Source organism: Hipposideros armiger, unplaced genomic scaffold (assembly GCF_001890085.2).
Source record: "Hipposideros armiger isolate ML-2016 unplaced genomic scaffold, ASM189008v1 scaffold_375, whole genome shotgun sequence".
Taxonomy (NCBI): domain Eukaryota; kingdom Metazoa; phylum Chordata; class Mammalia; order Chiroptera; family Hipposideridae; genus Hipposideros; species Hipposideros armiger.
Genome location: NW_017731725.1, coordinates 294,016 through 318,025, shown reverse-complemented (window position 1 = coordinate 318,025; position 24,010 = coordinate 294,016). Strand labels below are relative to the sequence as shown.

Sequence of the window (24,010 nt, the reverse complement as noted above, 5' to 3'; positions counted from 1 at the left end):
GTCTTTTTCCTCTTAAATTAATTTTTAATTGAAAAATATTTTGAGAGTTATTTATATTCATTTTTATTCTAAATTTATGGTACATGTTAAAACAATAGCTGTATTCTCAATCATTGTATAGAGCAAGGAAGGATTAATGAACTCCTACAATACTATAAAATTCTAACCTCCAGTGTACTGTAAAGGAAAAAAGGGAAATATTTGGAACCCTAGTATATTACATTAGAAGTAAATACAAAATAATTGCTTTTCATAAGATTTTATTTAACTTCTCAAAATATTTGAAGTGGCTTCAACCATGAACAGTCTTACTCAGGTAAAGATAAGTATAAGCATAATATTTAAAACTTTTGGGAAAGAAGAAAGGTAGACTCTCAAAGATTGGTATTTGTAAAGCTTTGGTGTAGTGGGGCATGCATTAATTGTGAGCTATTTAAAAATCAAGACTAAATAAGAAGAATATTTAGGCTATATACATTACAATTTCTGACTAAAGAAAGCATATGTTTTCCTCCACAGAAGGGTAACACTTTTTGATACTGAAGCCAAGGAAAAAAATTATGCTTCACTCTTTTAGTATGAACATTGGGGAAACTTAATGGGCCATATCTTCTAGTATGGCTTTGGAAGTGATATACAAATGTCTGAATGGACAGCTCCTGAACTGATTCTGCATAACAAACTGAAAGTATAATGTATCATGGTAACTTTGCAAAAAACATTTGTTTTTTAATGAAATGAATTCCTAAATTTTGTGTAAGCATTTCCAACATATCAGTTGTCGTGTTATTTTGGAAACTGATGAAACTCAGAGCATGAATTTGAAATATCCACAAATTATTTAGTCAAATATGTGACAGCAAATAAATTTGATAAAACATACTTAAGATACATTACATATTTTAATATTTTCATAGGCATCTAAGAATATGGTGGCATGTTTTCTTTATCCACTTCAGGTAACCTTTACAAAAATCTTAACTTCAGAGTAAAATAGCTGCATATTTAATAGTATAAGATGCATTCAAGAAATGTGTACCTTATTTTTAAATTTTACTCTTCTATATTTTGAATGACAAAAATATTCCTTTAGAGAATTGCGAATTACTTGTCACCAAAGCCTCTTCCACATTTTTGCTTACTTGGAAAGAAATAACCCTAAACAAGACTAACAACACAAACTCCCAGTTACTTGGAGATATTTGAGACTCCTCAATATAAAAAAAAAGCATAACATTGAACAGTTATTTTATCACTGAGATGACAAAGAATAGCAGGTGGCAATTGGAAATAATGGAAAGCGTTAAGAGAACTGGAGAAAGAAGTCCTAAGTTCTACATTGCTTCTGTTAATAACATCTCATTGGGAAAATCAATTAATCTATATAACTCCAGTTTTCTCATGTATGAAATAGGAATACTATTAGTATATATCTGTTCATAATTATAGTAAAAGGCCAATTAGAAATATTTCTACGAAAACTCTTTGTTAAATGAACACAATATGTAAATACTCATTTATTTTTCAGGCTAAAAAGAAATGTATTGGAGTTTTTGAATAGTTTACTCAGAGATGATTACAAAAGCACAGTTTTTAAAAGTCTAATAAATCACAGAAGGAAGGAGGGAAACAAACTATTAAGAGGCTCAAGGAAAATTTCCAGGGTAATGAATATGTTCTAAATCTTGATTTTGGTAGTAGTTGTATGGGTAAATTCAATTGCCAAAACGTCTCTAATTGTATATAGATTTCTAGGGTTTATTATATTAAAATATCTGAAAAACTATTAAGTGCCTTATAGAAGAGGCTGTTTCTCTTAAAATATTGCCCCACCCCACCCACTGAAAAGGGAAGAAAAAGAGAAAAATAAAATAGTAAGGGAAAATAGGTTACTTAGAAAATGAGAAAAATGCAGGCGATTCTTGTAGTTGATTATACCATACTATTATTTTTTCAAGAACATACCACAAATTTCTGATTAATGACAACTTCAAAAAAAAAAAGAAATACGGATTTTATAATGAACAAGGTTCACATTTACGTTCTTTCCCTTTTTGTGCAATTGCTTATTACCTTTATTCCACAGTTCAATAAAAATTTATTAGCAAAACCCATAATCCTGAATTTTATATTTTGTTTCTGTTACGGCCATTGCTCTCACATGCAACATCAAATCTGAGGCAAACAATGACTGATGGTTTTCAATTCATTTCCAATGAAACATTTTTTAGAATGTCTGATTATTTTGGTTTCGTTTTGCATTTTCTCTTAAATTTTATAATTTCTAGGGCTTTTATGAAACAAGTCAACATTTTAAAAAACAAATATTAAAGAGCAAGAAAGCAAATAAAACTAATTCTAAGACAATAACACTTTTAATCTAGACTTTTATAGGGTTCTATATAAAATAATTAAACGATATATGACTCAAAGATTTTACTTTTACTAATGATTATTTTAAATAATAAAAATAATCTTTATGCTTCTACACAGCTCTGTGAATAAAATTCAAAAAGAGTTTATGTGTGGCTATGCTAAATTACAAAAGTCTGTAGATAGATATAAGAAATGTTTTAATAATTGTATTCATAGATATAAAAAATGTTTTGAAGGTTGTTTCTGTATGAGGGGTGAAAAGGATAACTATTGCATTGTTCTGTACACCTGGAACTAATAATAAAAAAAATGTTTTGATAATTGTATTTGGAACACATCGGAGGGCGTTGCGATTTGAATGTGTCCCCCTAAATGATCTTGAAGTCCTAATTCCCAGAACCTCAAAATGTGACTTCATTTGGAAATAAGGTCTTTATAGAGGTAATGAAGTTAAAGTAAGGTTATCAAGGTGGCCCTTAATCTAAAATGACTTATGTCCTTACAGAAAGGGAATCTGTACACAGAGCTAGAAATGCACACAGGAAGAACGCCATGAGGAGATGAAGACAGAGATTGCGGTGATTCAGCATAAACTAAGAAAGACCAAATGCTGCTGTAACAAAGTTATGTAGAGGGTACATTTTCTAAGGTGGGAAACAACCAGGAACTTGATTTATTCTGAAAAATATCATGGTGTCAGATAAAACTGTCCTTCAATTCACCTCTTTCCTTTCTGCTTTCATCCCAGCTTCAATAAAGTAAGAGTCATTTATTCATTCAAGAAATATTTTTTGAATATCTTTTTAGTTTATCACTTAACTACAAATAATATAATACCATGCCACATGTAATGTAAAATATTTACTACAAGAAAAAGTGATTTTTCCCTTCTCTGTCTTTGTGGTATTGTTATTAAAATGCAATTTAACTTAGTAAATTCTAAAGCCTACTTGTAAAGTTATAGTTGGTCATAGGATGTATTCATCTGTCAAAGAAAGTGTACTTACTCCTTAAGTTACTCTTTCTTGATAAACCTGGAACTATGTGAGGGTCCATGGTTTCCACTGAGAAATGGGTTACTATTTAATCTTTCACAAATCAGTTACAACTAAAGTAGTGGCTGCTATCCTTGGGGACTGAGGAGTAGTCAGTGATAATATATGTATGATTTTATATTACAATCAAGGCCAGTTGAAAGTGATCTAAATCTACAGGTTTGGAATCACATAGACTTTGGACTGATATTTAGATTTATTTACCACTTGCTAATACTGTGAGATTTTGCTTAAGCTACTGAATCATCTGGTCTTGGTTCTCTCGTATATAAAATGAGCCTATATAAAACCTCACTAAGAGATTTTGTTCTGGCATAAAATGATATAAACTAGAAGTGTCTGTTATAGTCTCATTAATTTCTTGTGTGAATGTAATATTAACTTTATCCAAACAATAATTTAATAAAATCTGTCCAGATCTTGAATGTGGACATACTTTGATCCATCAGTGTCACTTCTAGGAATTCATTGTACAAATATACAGACATCTTCATATAAAGAGACACACATAACTAATTTCCCCAAATAACAGTTTATAATTGCAAAATATTAAAACTTGCCTAAGTGGTCATTATTTTATATCCATAAAATAAAGTATGATATTGCTATTCAAATAGTAGGTGAAAGATCCACATACCAACACACATCTTGTTCAAAATTTTTATAAAGAAAAAGTCTTCCATTTACTAAAGGTGGATATTGTACCATAGATTGTTATTCCCTTGTTTAAAATTGTACTATGGCTTTGCTTTTCTATTGGCACTTATTTTATTTTTATATTAAGGTTTTGGGCTCCTATACATAAGCTAAGCAAAACCAAAAAAAAAAAAGAAAAAAAATCTTCAATGATACACTGGATTTTTGCAGTTTTTATACAATATGTTAAACATATATAAGTCAACATAGTTTTTTGTATTTATACTCTTAAATTTTCAACTTTTTCCAGTTACATCCATTAAAAAATAAAATATATCCTTAGAAGAAGCATACAAATTTTAATGCATAGTGTTTCATAATTTAAAGCATCCCAGACAACTTTGCAAAAATTATAAACTGAGAAAAAGAAACCAACTTCATATGGTCAACTGGGGACAAAACTTCAAGTTATGTGAAAGTCTACTTTGTAGTGTCCCACAAGAAAAGCAGACCAAAGCACCAACATGGATGCCAATTACACAGGCTGCAAAGGAGCCAGATGCTGTTGGCAAAACATGCTCCAGAGTGTGGCATCTGGGTCCTTTAACTGCCATACAGAGCCCCATCTGTAGCTAAAGCTGTTGACTCTGCTTTGGGGGAAAAAAAATCAGAAATAAAGAAGGCAGTTAAATTGTAAACCGTGCCAGGAATAGCAGAAGGCAGGTTGCAGTCAGCATTCAAATTACATCCCTAGCCCAATTTGCTTTTTAATGTCTTGAAACTGTGTAAACACTAAACTATGTTAACTCCAGTAGTTTAGAGATAAGCGCATGTAGGTAGTTCAGTAACTTAGGACACAGAGATCGCCAAAAGAGATTTGATATCCTGGCAAATATTCGTTTTCCTAACATTTTTCTTCTCAAGGAATATAAGAATACGGTCAAGGAAATGCAATTCTCACTGGATCTATTTAAATATGCTATTTAAAGAAGTTAGTATGGCACATGATGTGGATTCCTTCAAATGTTATGAAATTTAAGAACTTTATTTGCAATTTTTCATAAGTTTTCTTTAGACTGACGCTTCTTAAAATGAAATAAAGTATTCATTATATTCTTTACTGAGATTTCTGCAATTTTTGCCCAGTGGAAATTTGTGGGAAAGCCTCCAAAAGCCCTAAAACTTAACTAATAAGCTCTTCCTTCATTACAAAAGAATAAAATTATCTCTTTTTCATGTTCTTTGTTTGCTGTACATATAAATATATAGAATGGGATGAGTTGATATCTATATGATTCCATGGATTCATTATTTATAAGATGCTGTTCTAGTCTTATCCATACATTTATTTTGAAATCCAGACAGATGTTGGAAATGATAAAAGCTGGTGATATTTAGAATTTACTACATTTAAAAAAAAATGAGCTCAGGACTTAATTTAATTATTGTGTTCAGGAATTTATTTAATTATCACCATAACCCTATGAGGTATATCTATTATTATTCCTGCTTTCTAGAATGCAAAACTGGAAGCTTAGGGATAGAATCTAACTTGACATCTTATAAAAAGATACTATAACTCTGGGACCCATTCTCTCTCTCTCTCTCTCTCTCTCTCTCATAATATAAAATTCAATTTGGTATAGTGACTTCAATAATAGCAGAGGAAGAGGTTCTTTTTTGTTTTTTTTTAATCCTACTCTTCTACAAAAAACACAACAACGTTGGCAAACATAGTCAAAATCAACTGTTTTAGAACTCTGGTCAGGAACTAAAGACTTGCAAAAATCTGAGGAATGTTTATTGAAGAAAAATGGCTGCATCTCATAAGCATAGTCAGCTTTGAGGTGATTTAACTTTCAATATTCCCACCCCTTCTCTCTAGTTCTATAGTAGTCTTACAAATCATAATATTGCAGTTATGGCATTTGTGAAACCAGCAGCTTAACAACCAATGAGGGTGCAGTACAGGTTTGGAGCTCACCCAAAAGATTCTTCCCAGGGAATGTCACTATTTCATTGGTCTGGAAGCTCCCTGAAAAGTTCCATTCCTGGAATTGCCTTTATTTGACCCGACTCAAACCTAATTCTGTTCAATATCCCTATATAAAGGTCATTTATTAAAAATAATCAGTGGCAATTACTTAACTTTGCAGCTGCTTGAGGTGATGATTCCATTTAAGGCTAATAAGAGGCTGACCAACACGAAGGTAAAAGTGGGGAATGAGGTATTCACAGAGGTCTTTGAAAAGCTAGACATTTTTCTGGAAAACTAGAAGACAACAGAATATAAAACTCTGTTCACAAGCCTAAGGAAGACCTAAATCTTTTCAGACTGACTGACCTTGAGGCTCTGTATAAGCAGGTAGTGAAGTGTAAGATGAAGTTATATACTTCCTGGCTGAATGTTGAATACATTCTTCAACATACACCCACAGAGTCCCTTAGTAAAAGCTGGGAGACGTATTAGCTAGCGGAAATTAAGGAAATCTCTGTTAAATTATTAGCTGAACTCTAGGGTAGCAAAGCAGAGACTACAACAGCAACAATGACCCCCCCCCAAAAAAATGTACAATTTATAAAACTACTCCAGGAAAATCACAAAACAATAGAAAAATGTACAGTTAGAATTGGGAATAAGCAGGATGTAATTTCCAGATTTGCCACATTACGTTATTTAAGAGGTCATATGTTCACAAAATATGTCATATAAGAACAGAAAAGGACGGTCAATACAGAGAAATAAATGCAATAAGTAGCAACTGTCCCTGAGGAAGCGTGGATATTGGAGTTACTTGGCAAATATATTAAATCAGCTACAATAAATACATTCAAAGGAAAATAGAAACCATATGTAAGTAATTAAGGAAAGTATGAGATTGAAGTCTTGTCAAATTGACAATATTAATAAATAGATTATAAATTATATTAAAAAAACCAATAGGATTCTGCAGTTTAAAAGTACAAAAGAAAAATGAAATTAAAAAAAAATCACTAGAAGGGCACAACATTAGATTTAAGTTGATAGAAGAAGGAAGGAGTGATTTTGAAGATATATCAATTAAATATTTGATCCTAAAGATCAGAAAAAAATAAAGAAAAATGGACAGGGTATAATTTGTAGCTGTAAATGTATTAAAACAGATCAGGGATCTAAAATCAATAATGTAACCATTCACCTTAAGAAACTAGAAAGAAACAACCATATTTATTGTACTGAAGCATCAGCAATAAACCTTTGAAAGTTAAAAAAAAAGAAAGAAACTAGAAAAAGAGAAAAGTAAACACAGGCAAACAGAAGAAAAGAGATAATTAGATAAAACTGAAAAATTTAAACATAGAGGAAAACAGTGAAATTCAAAGTTGATTTTCTGAAAAGTAAACTGACCAAAATATTAGAATCAGGAATTGGAATAGAATAAATTACTACAGTCTTATAGAAAAAGGAATTCTAAGAAAATACAATGAGCAATTATATATCAACCAATTATATTACTTAAATGCAATGGATAAATTCATAGAAAGACAAAAGCAGCCTAAAGTGACTCAAGAAAAACAGAAAATCTGCATAGACTTAAAATAAACAAAGGTTAATCAAAACCTTCTCACAAAATAAGCCCAGGACTAGATGGTGTTACCAGTAAATTTCAGCAAAGTTTAAAGATTAGTTAACACTCATTCCTATAAATCTTCTAAAAGATGAGGGACAATTTCTCAACATGTTCTCTGTGACCAAAATTACCCTGATACTGAAATCAGTCAAAGGTATTATACACAAAGAAAAAGAAAAGAAAACTGTAGTCCAACCTCCCTTATGAATATAGACCTGGGTTTGCTCAATAAAATAGGAGTAAACCTGATTCAGCAAAATATAAAAAGGATCAAATGTAATATATGCTAAAATGAAAGTTTGGCTTTCAATTATAAAATCAGTGAATGTAATGCACCATATTAATAGAATATAGGATAAAGTCAAATATCAACAGATGCAGTAAAAGCATTTGACAATATCCAACATGTTTTCATGAAAAGAAGGGAATTTCCAAAATGCGATAAAGTGAACCAATGAAAAACAACTAACATTATAGTCATTGGTGAGAGATTACATGATTATTTTTAGGCTCAGGGACACGACAGGGATGTTTAGTGTTGTCATTTTTATTCAACATTATACTGGAGTTTTATTCAGGATAATTAGGCATGAAAAAGGAAAAAATAGAAGGCATCCAGATTGGAAAGGTAGAAGCAAAAATATATCTGTTATCAGATATAGAATACATAAAGAAGCCACAAAAAAAATCAGAATTAATAAAATGAGTTCACCAAGGTTACAGAATATATGATCGATATACAAAAATCAGTGGTATTTCTAAATATTAGGGAAATGGTTAAAAAATGACACTAATAGAACAATTCAATTTACAATAACATCAAAATGTGTCAAATTCTGAAGAATAAATTTAATAGAAAATGGAATACTTGTACATTAACAACTACAAAACAAGGTTGAAAAAATTAAGTCATAAATAAATGGAAAGATATTCCATGAAAATGTGTTGGAAGACTCATTATTATTAATGTGGAAATATTTTCCAAATTGATCTCCAGATTCAGTAGAATCCCAGTTAGGAATCCCACTTGTCTCTCATATTTTTTTTTTTCCGGATTAAAGAGTTTATACTAAAATTTACATAAACATGCAAAAGTCTCAGCAGTGCCAAAGCAATCTTAAAATAGAAAATAAAAATCAACACACTTCTTAATTTTAAAATTACTAAAGGTACAATAATAGAGAGTAGTACTGAAATAAGAATAGACAGATCAATGGAATAGAATTGAGTGCCCAGAAACAATCTCTTACATTTTTGTTCAAATGATTTCAAGGAAGGGTGTCAAGACAACTGGATGTGGAAAAAACAGCCTTTTCAAGAAATGATCCTGGGACAACAGGATATCTACATGCAAATAAATGAAGTTGGACACTTACCTCAGGTCATACACAAAAATTAATGAGCCGAAAAGGAATTACACCAAAATATAAGACATAAAACTCTTAGAAGGAAATATTAGAATAAATCTTTGAAATCCTGGGCTAGACAAAAATTTTCTTAGATATGACACCAAAAGCAGAAGTGACAGAAAAAGAAACAATAAAAATAAATTAGTTTTCACCAAAATTAAAATTGTGCTTCAAAGGACACCATAAAAAAATGAAATGAAAACATAACTCACATAATGGAAAGAAATATTTGCAAACTTTATCTGATATGCAACTTGCATGCAAAAAAAAGAAAATATAAATAACCTAATTCTCGGTTGTGCAAAATTTGAAGAAACATTTCTTCAAAGAATATGTACACATAGCCAAAAAACACATCTTAAGATGGCATATAATAAGATGGTTTTCATCATTAATCTTCAGGACAATGCAAATCAAATACACATTGAGATACTACTTCACACCAACTAAATAGCTACAATAAAAAGGCAGACATCCATACATATTGACAAGGGTGCAGAGAAATTGATACCCTCATACATTGCTTGTGTGGTTGCAAAATAGTGCATCTAGTCTGGAAAAGTGTTTGAAAGTTCCTGTAAATGTTAAACATATTGATACCATATGATCTAGCAAATTCACTACTAGTTATATACTCAAAAGAATTAGAAATATATGTCCACACACATACTTGTACATGAATATTTATAGCACCATTATCCATAAAAGTTAAAAAGTAGCAACAACCTAAATGTCCATTAACTGAAGACAGATAAACAGATGTATTATACTCATACAATGTAATATTATTTGGCCACAAAACGAAATGAAACATTGATACATGCTGCAACATATGTTAAGTCTTGACAACATTATGTTAAGTGGGATAAGCCAGTCACAAATGCCCACATATTGCATGATTCTTTTTATATGAAATGTCCAGAATAGGCAAATCCATAAGACAGAAAATAGATTTGTGGTTTTCAGGGTCTGGGTGAGGGAGGAATAGGAAGGAACCGCTAATGCATACAGGTTTCTTCAGGAGGGAGGAACGTGTTCTAAAATAATATAGTGGTAATTGTTTCATTTTACTGTGAATGTATTAAAAACTCCTGAATTGTACCCTTTAAAAAAGTAAGTTATACAGTATGTAAATTATGTCTTAATAAAGTTACTATAAAGAAGATAATTTGGTAAGGAAATTCCTAAATAGCAAGTCATCATATTATATAGAACATGTATACAGATTATGCTCACCTTATTAAAAATGTATTTAGTGAATTCTCTCCTCTCCTTACAATCCAGTAAAGCCAATGTGTTAATGTAACATTTATATTAACACATTGTGTGTAAAACCACAAAGGAGAAACGTAATCAGAAAGCTTCCTTCAGCTGGACTTCTATTTTTATATGCAGAAAAAAAAGCAACACTTAACTTCTCAGAAATAAAATCAGTAATCTATCAAAAATCTGAGGAAGATCAAATGACTAGAGAGTTTATGTTAATTTAAGTGGCAAAGTCTTCTGGCACATTTATAAATTTAAGTCATTAAGAGTTCACAATTAGTCGTGTCAGAGTTATCTAGAAAGACTGATTACGTCTCATGAATATTAAAATAAAGTGTATTTTAATTAAGTCTTATAGATTGTGTTGCTTGTTTTGTTTTAGATCTTTAAGATCTCTGTATCTAATAGCAGTATTTTTACCTCAATAAAAGTACTATCATGTTGATAATACACTAATATTTGAGTCCTCTCATTCTGTTTGATATATGCTGAGAATAACATTTTGGACAATAGGTGGACAAGCGTAAGTGATATATTACACATAAACACACACGCATACATAATTTTTTCCCCACACATTTGTATGAAACTGCATTTTCGGAAAGAGAAAGAAACAACTAATATTCAGGAGCTTCCAGGTACTATAAGCTAGGTTTACAGCTAGTTGGTGGTGTTCTGTTAAATATTTCAACAGACAATTTTACAGAAGGTCAAAATGAGACAAGGCTACCCTGTGACCCTAATGAATCATAACAAATATAAGCCTTCCCCATAATCATATCCAAAGACAGACAAAAACATGAGTAGTATCTAAACCTCAAAAATAGCCAAACACTCCTCTATTGTACCTAGTGTGAATGATTGCTGCCTCTTTAAAACTTTTGGCTTTCACTTCTTTCTAATCTTCCATCGTGCTACATAAGATTTATTATGAATCCAATCATAGAATTTTTTCCACTTCCTGACAATATCTGATCCAGGTCAAGTTTCCATTTTCTTAAACTCTGCCCAAAATTATGTCACAAGCTCAAACAGCTAAGTCCTGTAAGCACCCTTTTACTGCGATGCCCCATGGATTTACCGGAAGTGTGTTCTCCCTCTCAACAATGTGTTATAAAAACCCAGTCTGTTCAATCACAAGTGTGTTCCTGGTGGTGTTTATCTGGAGGCACTTGCCACTGTGAGCACACACATACACAAATGCAAAAACAAATTATTTTTAGAAATTAAAGAGAAAGCTGAATGTTAAAATGTACATCAGAGTCTCAAGAAAAAACTGAAAAAAATCATATTCTATATTATAGGTTATAATTAATAGTTATTTAGGGAAAATAAAATAAACATACATAACTATGAAGTTTTTCTCCTAGTTCAACAAAAACTTACTTTCTCCTACCACACAGGTAGACAGGCAGTTAATATTAATTTGTGATGATACATCAATATATCAATGTTACATAAAATAGCTCTGGGTTTTTACAATTTTGCATATTTTTAAAACTAATATCAAATATTAGCTTTGAGAGTTTTTTTGTATTACCAAGATTATTCCCTTTTTCTTCTTGTCATTGAAATGTCAATCTAAATATTGCCAGCTATTTCAGAGTTCCCTTTAAATGAAGTAAACTGACTACTATGACCAGTCTGTGTCTTATATCCTATTTTAGTCACCAAAAGTGACGCAAATTTGTAAAAACCCTTACATGCTCCAGATGATCAAGAATTCTCAATGGCGGGCCGGCCCAGTGGCGCATTGGTTAAGAGCTGGCTTGGACGCCAGAGGACCCCAGTTCGGATCCCATATATGAGGGCCAGTGACACTGCCCTCTACAGCTAAGATGCTGAACAACAGCTCAACCTGGAGCTGGGCTGCCGTGAGTCTGCCGGCAACGACATAGGCTGCAGCCCCTGTGGCAGTGGGTTGCCATGGGCTACCGTGTATAGCCAGCAGCCAGCGTGAGCGGCCAGTGGCCGCAGTGAGCAGCCGTCCAGAAGCCAGCGACTGATGTGCCTCGCCCAGGAAGAGCGCAATGATGGTGCCAACTTGGGCCAGTGAAGCAATGAGCAATGTCCTCCATGACTAGACTGAAGAACAAAAGGACAGCACCTTGTCTGTTCCCCTTCCCCCAATTCTCTAGCGCTGTTCCCATCCCCCAAATCCCCAATAAAAATCTTTAAAAAAAAAAAATTCTCAATGGCAATAACAAGACAATTTCAGGATATCCTGAAATCATTTTGACTTATTTCTGAGAAAATAATCATCTGAGTATATTTGTATTCAATGACTCTCTTTTGTAGCAAGAAGAAACATTCTAGTTGCAATACACCTGGTTTTTCATCTACTTGATAAACTGAGTGTATACCAAACAAGTCAAAGAATAAAAGCTATTTACCAATATATATTTGAATCTTTAACACTTGAAATAGCAATAGCCAGTCAGAATTTCTATTTAGTTTCTTCAAACTTCTCATATAAAATCTAATTAATACAATTAGACTATGAAAAATGTGAATAATTAATGTTTTAGAATGTATCAATACATTTACTAAAGTAATCAAAACTCATGGTAAACTCTAAATAATAAAGTGAAAGTTTAAATTCAACGGACCCACTTAGGATTCATGCTGTGGCACTCATTTTGCATGGAATGGTCTAAAACGATCTTGAGATGGCAAATGTTTTGAAGATGTTTTGAAGAAGAAAATACATTTGTGAGATGTGCCACATATGGAAATTGCATTTCTAAATTAAGATTTATTTATTCCTTTTTTAATTGAATTATTTTTAATATATAACATTGTGCAAATTTAAGTTGCTTATTTGATACATTTATATATTGCAACATGTTTGCCATTGTAGTGATAGTCAGCACCTCTATCATGCCACATAATCATAGTAATTTATTTTGTGTGGTGAATCTAATTAAGATCTAGTCGCTTAGCATGTTTGATGATTATAATACAATATTCTTGTCTATATTCACTATACTGTGCATTAGATCTCCAGGAGTTATCGATGTACCAGTTGTAAGTTTGTACCCTTATACAGCATAATTTTTATTTCCCTACCACCCAGCCTCTGGTAACCAGCATTTTACTCTCTGTTTTACTGTGTTTATCCTTATTTTAACTTGATATCTAGACTGTGATACATGTAAATTTCAAATGAACGTGATACTATCTTGTTAGAAAATGGTTCTTTATCTTGGGATAGTTATTTTAATTAAATGGATGTAAAGTGAAAATAACATCTGGATGCATTTCAAGTACATTAAGCACTCCAAACAATTTCACAAAGAAAATGATAAATATGTCACTCACCGATAGCTATTGTAAAGATCAATACAGGTGGAATTGTTCTTACAAGGATTTGTTTTGCAGTCATCGGATTCTTGCTCACAAAAATTTCCTTCCCAGCCAGACAGGCATACACACTGGTAGCTCTAAGGGAATAATATGAAAATTATACAAACTTTAGGTTATTTCTTACCAGTTAGCCTAAAGTCCAAATATTACTCTTGGCTATTTTGATCTCTCAGTCAATTTATGCCTTTTACAATTTTTATAGAATATCAATACTTACCCCAAATTACTTTCACCACAGTTTAAAAACTGTATAAACAGTATTCATTAGTATGTAACATAATAAAAATGTGCACATATCAATAAACTCTACATAAGGTACAAAAATATTTATGAATTATGCTCACAATACAGAACTATTGACTTTGTTAAATGTCTTAATATAAAAATAGTGTGTCAGTAACAAGAGGGTAGTGATTGTGTAATACCAAACTAAATACGCAGCTAGCTCAGCAACTCACTCACAAGTTTAAAAAATATAACTACAACAAATTAAACTTTGACAGCTTTTGGTATTATTTACAAATAAATTAACCTGTTAATTCAGTACTGTTGTTTGATTAAAATTATTAAACTTTGCTTATTTTTCTAAAGAATAGAGTTAACTTATTACAGTATTCAAAATACAAAAACTAAAATTTTGCTTTCCTAGGATTGGGCAAACAAAAAAAAAACACCTCAAATTACTATGGGGTAATAATTTATATATTAAAAATATTTTTGAAATATAGTGCTCTGGTGAAAAAAGTAGAATTTGGGCTCTTATGTTTAAAGAGTCTAGATTTAACATTATGAAAACCAGTAAAATCAATCTTATCTGTAATCTTGATCTTCACTTTTCAATACAGTAGCCACTATCCATATGTGGCTATACAGCATTTAAATATGGCTGGTCCCCATTGATATGTGCTATGAGTATAAAATACACATTGGAGTTTGAAGATTTAATATGAAAAATAGTGTAAAGTATCCCATTAATAATTTTATTACATACATGTTGTAATGGTAATAATTTGGACATAAAAAGTTAAACAAAACATATTAAAATTATTTTCACCTGTTTCTTTTAATGTTTTTTTCATGTGGCTGCTAAAAAATTTCAATCGCACACAGGTCTCATTACATTTTGTTTTAGCTGAGCCACCCCGCCACCTGTTGGCAGCGCAGCAGCAGCTCAGCTCAGGCTGGGAATTGAACCGCTGTTTCTCAGAGCTTGCACTCTTGAGTGAGCTCTTAACCAACTGAGCCACTCTGCCAGCCCCTCATTACATTTCTACTAGACCAAGGTACACTAGATTATGCCAACCCAGTTTTCTCATTTGTGAATAGAATTAAGATGTCTACGTAGTTATGTGCATATATGAGTATATGAGGAGCAGGCATTCCTTGACATAAGAGAACATGTTTCTATTTAATACATCACAGTATTTTGAGGAGTCCTGGAACCCAGTAGATTCTTAATGCATGTAGGTTGAACAAATGAAAAAGAATTCACATGATAGGGAAAATAATATAAAAGCTGAAATTCGTAGCCAAAACAGATTTCAAAAGGATTCTGTATATTTGTTAGAGGTGAATAGCGTATTTGTTTCAAGCATTACATTAACCAGAGAAATAAATAAATTCATATTCCATGTACATACATTTAGGTTACAAGAATTCAAATGTATGAGAGTTGCCAATGAGTATTCCGCTTTGGTTTAACAGGGCTCATGGGTTTTCTATGCCTTGTGAGCAGCTGGAAAGCTGAGGGATGAGAAGCCACTGTATTGTAAACATTGGGCTCTATTCCTGACACATGTGTTAGCTCTCCACTCAGAGTACTCACTGACAGTACTCATGGCTTGCTGAATTAGAGCAGTAATTTCCTCGCGCATTGTCACCCTACCTACACTGTTCACTTTACCAATGACTGTGGTAACATTCACAAAGTTTTCATGGAGTGTTTATGGCTTTTGTTTTTTTTTTAACTTTTCTTTTTTGTAAGCCTTAAAGGAGACATTACATAAGAATTGAATGTCATGATTATATTTTGCTTTATGAATCTACTATTTAAAATGGAAGCAATTCTACTATAAGCAAGTCAAGCGTGTGCTGTACTGAATGAGACAAAACTGCCCAACACAGTGATGGACATTAGTGCAGAGCAGGGTGGATAACGTATGCATGAAATCTGTGGGGCAAGTTGAGGTGCCCTTTAACTATGTTCTGACAATTCACTTTCTAAGAGGTATGAATCATTTCTGTAAAGAAAAAAGCATGAGTTTACTGCTGGTTTTTATTTTGACATCTCGGTAAAAATTTGCAACAAATGTAGTGAGCCGAAAGCCAATCAAATTTCTTTACCATCAAAGCCATATATCCTCTAAAAACTAATAATTATCTGTATTCTTCATGATTTAATAATTAGTAGAAAATTATAATCAATTTAGTGGTATAATTATCATTAAAGTGTCAGGTACCACAACAGAGATCTCCAGATATGATGGAATCTGTATGAAAAGGAATCATGAAAGGCTGAAGGAAATGCTTTTTCTTTCAATTTTAAACCTTAAAAAAATAAATGTTGAAAAGAATAGAATTGGATATTAACTAGAAATAACCCTGAGTTCAACTATTTTTACTCATTTGTTGCTTACTTGATTCAGAAGCAATTTTCTGAATTTAGACATTCTTAGGGCAAAGCACTTTCCCATTCAACATTGTAACGTTAATTATTTCCAGTAATTTTAAATAATCGGTAAAGGTAAAATACTATTTTTAAACCATGTTTCCTTGGCATTTGAGCTAGGTTTACTGAGGAGGGAATTGTATTTAAAATGTTTAGTAAAATGAGTGAAAGTTGGTATAATTTATAAAGTTGCAGCCACGTTATTTTATGTCTTAATACAAAGTTGACATTAATCTTCTTGCCAAATTCAGATAAAACTCCTCTCATAGTTCGAAAATATGTGGGTAAGAAGGAGACAGGGAAGACAGAGATGATAGAAAATGATCAGATCGAGAATAGTGAATTACCCGGCCAGTGAGACAGAAAACAAAGTGGTCAAGTTTGGTAAATGTAATAGGATGAATTATATAGTGTTTAGCTTTTCAGGTCAACAGCCAGATGTTTTAAATCTCTGTGACTAACATCAAATGTACTAAAGTAAGCAGGATAGAATAATTCTGATTATGAATTTTGAAGTTTCAGAGATGAAATGTTAACATCTGTTCCATTGCTTATTAAGTTCCTAGACATGTTTGTTATACTAATTTTCTATTGCTGCATGACAAATTAGCAAAAATTCAGCATCTTTAAACAACATGAATTTTCCATCTCACACTTTCTGTTTGTCAGTGTCCAGGCATGGGTTATTTGAGACTTTGCTAGTCTTACAAGGCTAAAACCAAGGTATTAACTGGGTTATGACCTATCTGAGTCTTGGAGGCCTTTCCCAAACCCAATGGTTGTCAGCAAAACTAATTTCATTGTAATTATAGGACTTAAGTCTTTGTATTCTTGCTAGCTGTCAGTTAAGGACTACACTCAGCATCCAGAGACTGTTCTTGGGTCCTTGGCATGTGGCCTCCCCTTCTTATAACATGGCAGTTTGCTTCTTCAAGGCCAACAGGAGAGCATTTGCTGCTGGGATTTGTTTCCTTTAAGGGCCAATATAATTAGAGCAGGTACACCAAGGATAATCTCACATTGGATAAATCAAAGCCAACTGATTAGGAGGCTGTTATATCTGTAAAATTTTTTTTAATATAATGTAACGTAATCATTAGAGTAAGATCTCATTTTCACAGATGTTACACTCAAGGGAAAAAGGTTTGATAGGTCATGCATGATACACTGGGAAGTGGAAACCGTGAGACCATCTTATAATTTTGCCTACCATATCTACTAACTTACTTAATTTCTCTAAGTAACTTATTTAAATTCTCTAATTCTCAGTTGCCTTCACATATAAAGTGCCAGTAATATTTACTTCCTAAACTTATTTTGAGCATTGTGTGCAGTAATGATTATAACATGCTTAGCTTGGTAACACAAAATGACCACTAATTAAGTAGTCATTACCCCTAGGCATACTAGTCTAGATCTGATAAGGTCAAGGTGAAGTGAAAAAATTTCAGAACATATAATTAGAATAATTGATCAAGGAGAAATAGAAAATATTTTTAAATGACTATTTTAAAATAAACCAAAAGAGGGAGATTGGCAGTAAGTTCACATAGACTGAAACAAAATTATTTCCAAATATTCAATTCCCTTCTTATTCAGTATAGGTATAAAAAAATAGAAAAACAAAGGAAACAACCTAACTTATTTTTTGAGACTAGTATAACCTAGTTACTAAACCTGGCAAGCAGACAACAAAAATTCGAACTCAGCCAATCTCACTTACAATCAAAAAAGTAAAATTGAAAAAAAAAATTTAATTGAATCTCACAATGTCTTCAAAATATATTCTGATATAAGCTGGTAGTTCTACACACCCCCTGACCCCCCCCCACCCACACACACAGAAATAGAAGTATGCTTCAACACAAGACAATCTATTAAAAGAACATTTGGTTCATCTGAGGTGAAGAAAAAATATTATAAAATTTAACACACACTCATAAAATTCTCCTAGCAAATGAAAACTTAATGATAATGTGCTTATATTAGTAAAAGCTATGTACCAAACAAGCAAGCAAAAATAATTCTTCCAAATATTATTTTAACAAAAACAATTAGAGAAACTAAGACCTGCGAAGCAATTGTTGAGTTCTTACAAAAACAACCAAAGCCTACTGGATCTCCTAAATCCTGGAGAGAAGGGAAGCAAACTAAGGTAAGATTATACTTGCCTCTGCTTGTAATGCCAGGACATTTGCCTATTTTAAATTCAGATAAATAAAAGCAATTCTACTTCTAGGTATTTATCCAAAGTAAACAAAAACACTCATTCAAAAGAATATATATGCACCCCAATGCTCATCACAGTATTATTTATAATAAATAGCGAAGATATGGAAGCAAGTGAGGTGTCTATTGATAGATGAATAGATAAAAAAGATGTGTTATTATATACACATTGGAGTATTATACAGCAATAAAAAATAATGAAATCTTGCCATTTGCCACAACATGGGTGGTCCTAGAGGGTGTTATGCTAAGTGAAATATCAGACAGAGAAAGGCAAATACCACATGGTTTCGCTTGTATGTGGAATTTTAAAAAACAAAAAACAAAAAAAACTAACAAAACAAAACAAAAACAGAGTCATAGAAACAGAGACCAGTGGGATCATTGCTAGAGGAAAAAAAGATGATGGGGGGGAAAGAAAATGAATGAAAAAAAGTGAAGGGGAATATAGTTAATAGTGTTGTGATAAGTTTACATGGTGACAGATGATTACTAGAATTATTGGATGATCACATTATAAGGTATTGAAATGTCAAAACACTATATTGTACACCTGAAACTAATATATAATATTGTATGCCAACTCTCATTAAATATACATATATATGAAAAACAAAAACATAAAGCTAAGCAAAAAGAAGTAGCTGGAGCTTTCAGCAACCTCCTTAGAATGAAAATAAAATTTTGACATTTAGCTTTGTCAAGGAGATAGGTCCATGAAGAGAAGAGCAGAGCCATAAGCCCAACCTTGGACAAGCAAACTTTGGAGACGTTTGTTCCATAGGGTGTAACTACCCAATGCAAGCAGAGAACAGCTAAAGTGAACACCGAAGATTCAATAGGGTTGTGGTGCTGGAAAGATAGGTTGGAGTTTAGAGCCTGCAAGATGGAATGGTCCCACTAAACATTTCTGGTTTTCAGCTGAGATCCCAAAGGGCCATGATCTAGAAGTAAGGACAAATTACCAAAAACTCCAGCCCCGATCATGCTAAAACCTCACTCAACTGAAATGAGGTCATCTGTCTGTACTTCATCTGCCTACCAGAGAAAATTAAGTGCTCTTTGGAGGAAGATAGAGCTTTTCAATGTTTTATACAAAATGTCTAAGCATTCAATAAAAAAATTAAAGGAATGCTGAGGACCAAAATTCAAGAGAAAAACAGACAGTAGAAATAAACTATTCAGATTGTGGTTACTGAGTATCTTTAAATAACTATGATATGTTCAAGAACATGAAAAGCAAGACAGGAAATTTCACTAGAAATCTGCTATAGAAGAGTAAAAAAATGCGGTGGATTTTGAAATAATAGTAATTGAAATTTAAGAATTTAATCCGTTAATTATATGAATCCAAGATTAATAACAGAAATCTTAGCAGAAGATTAGCAGTGAGTATCCAGATTTAACTGTACATAAAGAAAAAAAATACAGAAGGCAGAAAAAACAAACAAACAAAAAGACAAAAAACAAAAATACCAAGATATGTGGGAAATAATGAGAGGAACTAATAGATGTTAGGGGTGCCAAAAAGAAGAGAGATTTAATAAGGGAAGTACTTAAAAAAAAGAAAAAAAGAAAAGAAAAATTACTGTTTGAGAATTGTCCAAAGATAAAAGTTAGTAACCACAGATTTAAAAAGTTTTCCAGATCTATGCTGGATAAGTACAAAGAAAGGATTATTTAGGGTAAAATTGTTGATAATGAAAAATAAAGAGTAAATCTTAAATGCAGCCAAGAACATCAAGACCAACACATATTTCCCAATGGTGGAAGCAAGAACCAAGTGGACCAATATTGTAAAATCAAAAACTGAGAATTTACTGCAGCATTTAAGAGTGTGGGGATTTGGTAACAGACAGCCAATATTTAAACTCAAACTCCACGAATTATTAGCTATATAATCGTACTCATGTTACTTAATCTCAAGAAACATCAGAAATAATAATACCTGGCTGATAAGGGTGTGAGAATTAAATGAATACTTAGCATAGAACTTCATATGATATCTGACTCAGTGAAAATGCCAGTAAATTTTACTTAAAATGTTATCTTATCCTGTGACCTGTCCATGTAATCTAAATTACTCAGTCTGTTTCCTTCTTTGACATTCTTTCACCTGAAAGACCTTTGCTTACTTCTGCCCAGCTCTGCCCCACCTTCACAAATTTTATCCTTCCTGTAAGGTCGGAATAAATGCCACATTTTCCCTGAAGCCTTGATCATTTCTTCTGGTAGACTTCCCTTTCTCAAAATTACTATTTTAACTTTCACGGTACTTTTTGAGTGTTAGTTACTTCCATGCATGTTATATCTTCTGCTTATTATTTACTATATTTTAAAACATCTTAGTTATTCTATTGTGTATTTCTCTAACATAAAATATAAATTCTGGGACAGATGGGACTTAATCAGGTCATCAATTATCCTCAGTATCTGTTATACAGTCTTAAATTTGACTAAAAAATGATGTTAAAGCATGAAATATGTATATTAATGGATAATAATACAGTCATGGAGAATATTTTGTTTATAATTTCTAGATATTTAATTCTCTAATTTTCCTTACAAGAACACATATACTTTAGAATACCTTTATATGTTCCTTCTATTACAATTAATTAAAACCAGTTTTATAAATGAGTACTGAAAATCCAAATGAAAGAATAATTGGATTGGTCCATTACAAACAGTGTTTACATATTAAGATCATTATGTTTCATTCAGCCTTAGCCACAAAATTCATCTTACTAAAATATATCCTGTATGAAACTTACTTTCAGATCCCTGAAAAGTTAGATACATACTGAAAAAATAAAACTAACAAACATTTGAAATAGTATTTGTTTTCTGATTCATTACTCATATGTGCTAGGCAGAAGGACAAAGATCTTTTTTCTTTAATACAATGAAAAAATTGAAGAAAAGTCCAAATAAATTCAGTTCTTGTAAGAATAAAAGGCTCTGTCTATTGACTTATTGTCTGTTTTCTTTTAATATTATTTTAAGAATTTAAATTTATAAAGAGTTATAGAATTGGCCATTGAAACAAAGATTGACAAGTGCTGGATGTAATAATATTCAGGATTAGACATACATACAGTAATCTTTATTCTTAAAAGCAAACAAAACTATGTTAAGTAGTTTTAACATATGCTGTTCTATGGAGAAGTGATTTATCTTGGTGCTTTAAATCTAAAATGAAATAATATGTATTATTCTGACAGAAAGTTAATGGAATATTTAAAAATAACTTCTGTAGCAAGTTATAAATGCTGAATTTCACTGAACATATTTTGAATAAGGCAATGAAAGTACATGTTAAATTGAGTAATATTTTCAAGGCAGAACTGTTTTAGAAAAACACAATTTCTTTAATGTGGAAAAATGTAATATAAAAAGTATAAAAGCCACATATTAGATGTAGATATTAATAGTGTACAAATCAAACTATACTTACCTTTTAAATGCTTTGTAAAGGCTATACAAATCTTTAAGAAGCTTAGTCATTGTTTTCATGTAAAAGTTTTATTTTTTGTTAGTAATAAGAAGAACAAATTAGCATTTTAGTGCTATTCTAAATGAGGAAAGTACATTAAGTACAAGTTTCCACTAGCTTTATTTCCTGTATTCTAGTCAATTTACTAAAACAATTCATATTATATTCTTTAAAATAACCTCAACTGTTTGTCTACTGTTTTATTTTCGACTGGTAGTCTCTACTAGCAATTCATTCCTTATTATTTAGTTGTCTTATTGCATGCCCTACCTTCATAAATTATTTGTGATCCTTACCTTTGTTTTCGTTTTTAAAGAAAGAGTTTAAAATGAGAATAAAGGGGCTTAGAGGGCTAGTACCAGAATTTTATTCTTTACTACTAATATAGCTACCCTATAAAATAACTCATCTGTCATTGATATTTATCCTTCAAAGACATTTCTCATATTTTGAATAGTGCTTTCTGTATTGACACAATTTAACAACTGGAAATTTAGTCTATTATCCAAAGCTTTATCCCCAAGACATATACAATACTTAAAACCACAAAAATATAATTTTCTGAGAGACTATCACAAGCATAAAAATGAGAGCATATGGATGCAATTCTGCTATAGGTAGATTAGGTGTTTGGGACAATCACTTTTTAGTCTCAAAGTCAAATAACAATGAAAATGCAAGCACATCGTGAACTAAAAATCTTTTTCCCCATATCAGGCTTTTTCTAAAATATTTCACAGAAGCATAACATTGTACTCAGTTTTCTAACACATTAGAAAGCTCATAGTGTTTCACATCTTTTATTGCCCAAAGCTGCCTTAAACATCAAAATATTTGGTCCAGTGGTTTTAAAATATTTGTTTGTTAATTTTAATTAAGAAACCCTTGTACAAACACATTTCCCCAGGGTGTGTAAATAAATAAAGCAGCTCAGAGCAGATCTGCTCTGACTGAAGCAAAGGAAGAAAGGCCCAGAACCCTGCCCATTTAGCTGTCTTGGCCACTCTCCCTCCAACGGGCACCCGAGGATACCATTAACCCTCATGAGTTTCAAAACACAGTTTGAAAACCCCTGCTTCATCCATCCTATTTCATTTAATAATGAAGAAACTGAACCCATGGAGGGTAAGTAAATTGCTCAAGCTACTGTAACTAGTTGATGGCAAACTGGAATTAGAACTCATGCCTCCTGACTCCTTGTTCAGTATCCCCAAATACAGCAAAAAAAAAAAATCAATTTAAAATATCTGGTAAATTAATAAATTCAAAAATATATTTTCTTAAATATACCATTGTGACAACGTGAACATTTAAAAGCAATCTTCAAATCAAGTGCATTAAATAATCTTCTTAATATATGAATTCTTGTACTTTTACTTTTTTATCTGTATGTAAGACGGTTGCTAGATGGTCTAGTTGACAACAACATGATGCCATACAAGCAGCAGCGCAATAGCCATTATCCTTACCCTCATAATAGCAATTGCAGAGGAGAAATCTCGGATGCTAACATTATTACCAATATTAATTGGTTTAAAACCAATATTATAAACATGGTAGCTTTACCTTCACATGCATGGAATAAGGAAAAGTGCCCTGGCTCTACAGGTTATCGTCAGGTTAGAAATGGGCAGAGCCGGTCCTCACTGAGCTTTATGGTGATAGAGAGCAGGGAGAGAAACAATCACTGCCTTGATTCAAGGATGCAGTCATGGGATATTTGCAGCCCTGGGATATATGTAAAATCAGTGTCCTGAAAGTTTTTAATTCACAAGTACAAAATTCATTTCTGACATAGTGACCCCAGGTAAAATGAGCATGTATGAAAGGAGAAGAGTAAACCAGGCATTTTCACAGCGGCTGTGGAAGCAAGGACCAAACAAATAATGTAATATTTG

General features: G+C 31.9%; 1 protein-coding gene across 1 annotated transcript in view; it reads right to left on the bottom strand.

Moving 5' to 3' along the window:
- LOC109393324 (protein eyes shut homolog) overlaps positions 1-24,010 on the bottom strand; it is a 1,090,347-nt gene that overhangs the window by 986,944 nt on the left and 79,393 nt on the right. Inside the window, 1 exon segment of the mRNA XM_019662404.1 lies at positions 13,675-13,797. Within this exon segment, the coding sequence (XP_019517949.1) occupies positions 13,675-13,797 (123 nt within the window).